At 44.8% G+C, this 4,831-nt stretch overlaps 1 protein-coding gene across 1 annotated transcript in view; it reads left to right on the forward strand.

Moving 5' to 3' along the window:
• The window catches only part of sncaip (synuclein, alpha interacting protein), an 18,261-nt gene that overhangs the window by 7,078 nt on the left and 6,352 nt on the right, over positions 1–4,831 (forward strand). Inside the window, exons 3-8 of the mRNA XM_032516937.1 lie at positions 528–600; positions 1,078–1,625; positions 1,832–2,000; positions 2,090–2,379; positions 3,082–3,261; positions 4,264–4,377. Coding sequence (XP_032372828.1) covers positions 528–600; positions 1,078–1,625; positions 1,832–2,000; positions 2,090–2,379; positions 3,082–3,261; positions 4,264–4,377 — 1,374 coding nt within the window. The remainder of the gene's footprint in view (positions 1–527; positions 601–1,077; positions 1,626–1,831; positions 2,001–2,089; positions 2,380–3,081; positions 3,262–4,263; positions 4,378–4,831) is intronic.

The following is a 4,831-nucleotide window of genomic DNA, read 5'->3' on the forward strand; positions in this document are numbered from 1 at the left end:
GGGGGGGGGGGGATTTGTTTCCCCCAATAGAGGTAGAGCCTTCCCCAAGAAATATGAAAGACAACTCACTTCCCAAAAGAGGTAAAAATAACGGTTCAGGGGGACTCAACAAGTATGTATCCTTACCTGTTACTACTGGATCTGTTTCTCAACTATTTCAGACACAGTAAATGGAAGTGCTTACAATGTTTTGGGTGGGGTGCTGCAATCAACCCTGGAGGTTCTAATGTTCCGTTTTATGTTGGAAATGGAAATTCATACATTTTCCACCCGTTGAAAGGACTAAATATTAGGAAATACTTCATGTTGTTAAAGGTGACAGCGAGATTTAATTGGCATCCCTTAGGCATTGAATAGGAATGCTTTTGTGACTTTGCCTGTCAGTGTTTAATTCCCCCGCTGTAACCTACAGCCGCCTAAAAGCTTCACGTTACAATCCGTCTGTACTTAACTGACGCAGCAAAATAACTTGTATCTAAATGTAACCGCGTTGCACAGCTGCTGAACTGCTCTTTGTGACCCTGCAGTATTCTGTGACGTCTCTGAAGAGCATCCCAGAGTTGTCCAGGAGGAGTGATGGCCCGGCCGAGGAGAGACCTGGTAACTAATTATTACAGAAGCATATCTTAGTTAGTATTTCTTTTAAACTGAAACTGTATAGCAGACTTGTATCTACTGAGTGTGCCGTTAGTGAAATAGTTTTAAAAGTAATTCCAGTCCTCAACAAAACCCAATTTAATGCTGTTGGTGTTTTTTTTTACACATTTAAAGTTATGGTGCGTGGTTTCTGTCGCCCCCATGAGGAATTCTAAGTAATGACAACAACACTGTTGGCGCGCCCACATGATACAAGCCTTCGTGATCGCACAGCCATACTGAGAAATGCAGAGAGCGTTGTGTGGAGCTGATAGTCTTAATTAGCTTTGTAGTAACTCATTTGGCAATGGCTTAAATTTAACAGACGTTCATTAATATCAAAACGTTACGTACTAAAGCTTTAAACTTCTATCTAATGAAATCTCTGTGAAACTAAACTACCATATTTTAAAAAAAAACTCTCCTCTCCTCATCCTGCAGCTCCAGCCATCAACTGGAGCCGCAGCGTTTCCTCCCACACCAGCGGGGGAATCAAACCCACGGGGCTCGCTGAGGTCCACAGTAAGTTCCGGCCCGTGAAGAGGGTCTCCCCTCTCAAACACCAACCAGAGACCACCGACTCTGACTCAGAGGGTAAAGTCCAGGGCCTGGGGGAGTCCGGGGAGGCCAGTAAGGATGACCCCAGCTCTGACAAACCGACTCATGCATCCACCTCCTCGGATGGGTCGGGAGGGAAGGCGAAGGGCCTGGGCGGCAGCGTTGGTGTCGTTGGAGGGCTCAACCCCCAGGCTCTGTTCGGGGAGCTGGAGCACTATGATCTGGACATGGATGAGATCCTGGACGTGCCTTATATCAAGTCCAGTCAGCAGATGTCCACGCTGCCTCGGGTCCCCCATGACAAGCGCTCGGTGACGGGGAGCAACCTGGGTGGAGGGACCCTGGAGAGGACCCGGGGAGGGGGGCTGAAGAGCTCCGCTTTAGCCCACAACGAGCCTCTGAGCCTGGGCAGCAGCAGCTCACAGACTCAGGTACTTCTAAACAATTTCTTTAATAGTTTTTTTTTTTTTTTTTTTTCATCCACAGTACTCCTTCAACCTTTTATCTAATTAACAATTCACAGTATGCCATTAAGGCTTCTGTTTCAACAAGTAATGTGTTCAACGGCATGAAATATCAGCTTTTCTAATGAATTATTGAATAAACTCCAATGTTGGTATTTATGTGTTTCCTGCAGTATTGTGTTCTGTCTCCGCTGAAGTGGTCCGACCTGAGGAAGTCCAAGTCGATGGATCCAGACCTCCACCACCTCCACCGCTCCCCGGCTGGAGGAGGCTACCAGTCGGAGTTGCTCTCCTCCGGACTCCTCAGCTGCTCCTCCTCCATCTCTTCTTTCTCTGATGCAGGTGCCAACCTTTCTTCTTCTCTGTTTTAACCTTTCTTGTTGGAGAAAAATACTGACATGATATACCTTTCTTTGAATAATGACTTCCAGACAAGCTGCTGTCTGCGCGGGTCTACCCAGACTCTCAGAACCAGAGGCCGGGCATGGAGCCACCAGGGGGGAGCCCGGGGATGATGTTCCCCCTGCCCGGGGGCAGCGTGGGCAGGCAGGACGCCTCCAAGTCCAGGGCTCCTGGTCCAGGAGGAGGAGGAGGGGGTGGAGGCAGCAGTGGGCCAAGGGGGTTTGGAGGAGGTGGAGGAGCAGGAGCGGAGGTGGACGAGGAGACCAAGAAGAACCAGAACATCATCAACATAGTCAGAGAGGGACAGATGTCTTTGCTGGTGAGTGGGAGGCATCGTGCTTCCGATTAACAGAAGAGAATCTGATGCTGGATTTTCCGTAGGGTCTTAAAAAGTCGCTGAAAAATTTGTTGAAGAATTGTATTCCAAGTCTTAAATCATTTCAAACAGGTCTTAATTTTCCCACGTCATTGTATCGCAACCTCTAATCCTTTTTCTTTTATTCTTGGATGTTGTAGTTCTTAATAGTTCAGATATAATTATAATATAAACTACAAATGAGACCAAAATGCCACTTACATTGCAGCCAATCTAGACACCGATAATGACGTTGGATAATGCCAATGAGGAAATCGGGGAAGTATTTCAGACAATGTTGCTGGACTTTTTTTTTCCCAATGTTGTGATATACGTAGGTCTTAAGTTTCGTTCAATGGTCTTAAAAACGTCTTAAAAAGTCTTATTAACAAATTTTGGTCCAATAACAAGAGGTGGTCTAGATCTTTGGTGCGCTTGCATAACTACAGTGTGAAACCAAAACTTCACCATATCAAATGTATACAATGTAACAAAAGCATGGACCTTGGTTCGGACTTTCATGTGTGAAAACGCCCTTAAATTTGACTTGAACCTGTTACATTTCAAACCACATGTGATTTTATTTCTTCTTTTTTTTCTCCTTACCCTTTTCTTTTTCTCCTCCTATCCCTCCCCCACCCTTTCTTTCTCCTTCCCCTCCTGCAGCCTCACCTGGCAGCAGACAACCTGGAGCTGATCAGAGACGAGGACGGGAACAACCTGTTGCACATCTCGGCCTGTCAGGGCCACGCTGACTGTCTGCAGCATCTCACCTCCCTGATTGGGGAGGACGGCCTCAACGAACGCAACAGCCAGCAGCTCACCCCCGCAGGTCTGGGAGTTAAGGTCAGTGTGTGAAGAAAACTGTTGATGTGAACTTAAAAGATGTTGATTAGTGAATGCTTTGTGTTTTTTTTAAATGGCATGAGTAGAAACAAGAAAGATCAATCAGACCAAGTTACTTTAAATAATCCTAAATACAGAATTCCTGAAAAAAATTCATAATTTTGGCTGCTCTACTTTATACTCTTTCTTCAATGTTTAATGTGTAATTTGCTGCAGCTAGGGGTCTCTCCATCAAATCAATAAGAAAAGACCAAGTAATGCCGTGTGTGTGTGTGTGTGTGTGTGTGTGTGTGTGGGTGTGTGTGTGTGTGTGTGGGTGTGTGGGTGTGTGTGTGTGTGTGTGTTGTTGTTTCTCATGTAGACAGGCAGCAGAGAGGATTACTTTACAGAAGCTTAAAGTGGTTCAAACAATCAGAGATTTTTTTCATTTGATATCTTTATAAAAACGGTGAATAGATGTTGTGCAGCTTCATCCTCTACCTTATTATCACCCTGATGTAAATACATTTGCTTATTTTACAGCTTAAAATGCAGAAAATCAGCATAAATCCTCAATTTTGCACCTGCAGGTGGAAATATAAAAAAACTAAGAAAACATCTACACTACAAGCTAACAAGGACATGCAGACATTTGATTGGCTGTTGGCAGCTGGTCAATGAGGTCAACAGGTCCATCAGTGTTAAGATGGAGGTTTTAGATTTAAAAAAAAGTTTAACATTGGCCTTGTTGGCCCACTGCAGGATGTTATAAAATGAGTCCCTGGAATGAACACTGTAACTACTGTGAAAGTCCTGTTTTGTTTGCCCTTCTGTGGAAACCAGGCTCTTGATTGGCTGCCAGAAAGGAAGTGTGTTATCTAGAGACAAGCCTGGCAGAGTCCTGATTGGCTCTTATCAAGAAGCCTCAATTTTATTCACTCAGATTAATGGGTTGACGGATTTAAAACCACCTGGTCCTTACTGAAACGTGTGTGTGTGTCTGTGTGTGTGTGTGTGTTGCAGAACGGTCATCTAGAGTGCGTGAGGTGGATGGTGAGCGAGACGGAGGCCATTGCAGAGCTGAGCTGCACCAGAGAACATCCCAGTCTGATCCACTACGCTGCCCGCTATGGACAGGTAACATAAAGAAACACATTCACATTAAAATATACTTTTCCAAACAGTTTCCAATGAAGGCTTTCCAGGTGGTGCTGTGTTACAAACCATCCGGTTTTGTTGGGTTTGTGCCGATGCAGAATGACATCACTAAAACTATCCAATCAAGTCAGTAACCTGTCAGTCCAATGACTTCATGTTTGACCGGACCACATAAGGTGAACATGTGTGAAAGCACCCTGAGATGTCTTTAAAGGCCAGCGTACAGAGGATAAACCTTTTTAATTTAAGTGACGACAAAGCACAACCCTCACGACAGCGTTTCCATTTCATTCCCCACGTTAAGTATTCCTGCAGTTTTATCATTCAGCAACTATGTTGTGTTTAAAGGGCCAATGACATGGTGCTCTTTGGATGCTTTTATATAGACCTTAGTGGTCTCCCAATACCATATCTGAAGTCTCTTTCCCAAAAT

This window comes from Etheostoma spectabile, chromosome 5, assembly GCF_008692095.1.
Source record: "Etheostoma spectabile isolate EspeVRDwgs_2016 chromosome 5, UIUC_Espe_1.0, whole genome shotgun sequence".
NCBI lineage: Eukaryota > Metazoa > Chordata > Actinopteri > Perciformes > Percidae > Etheostoma > Etheostoma spectabile.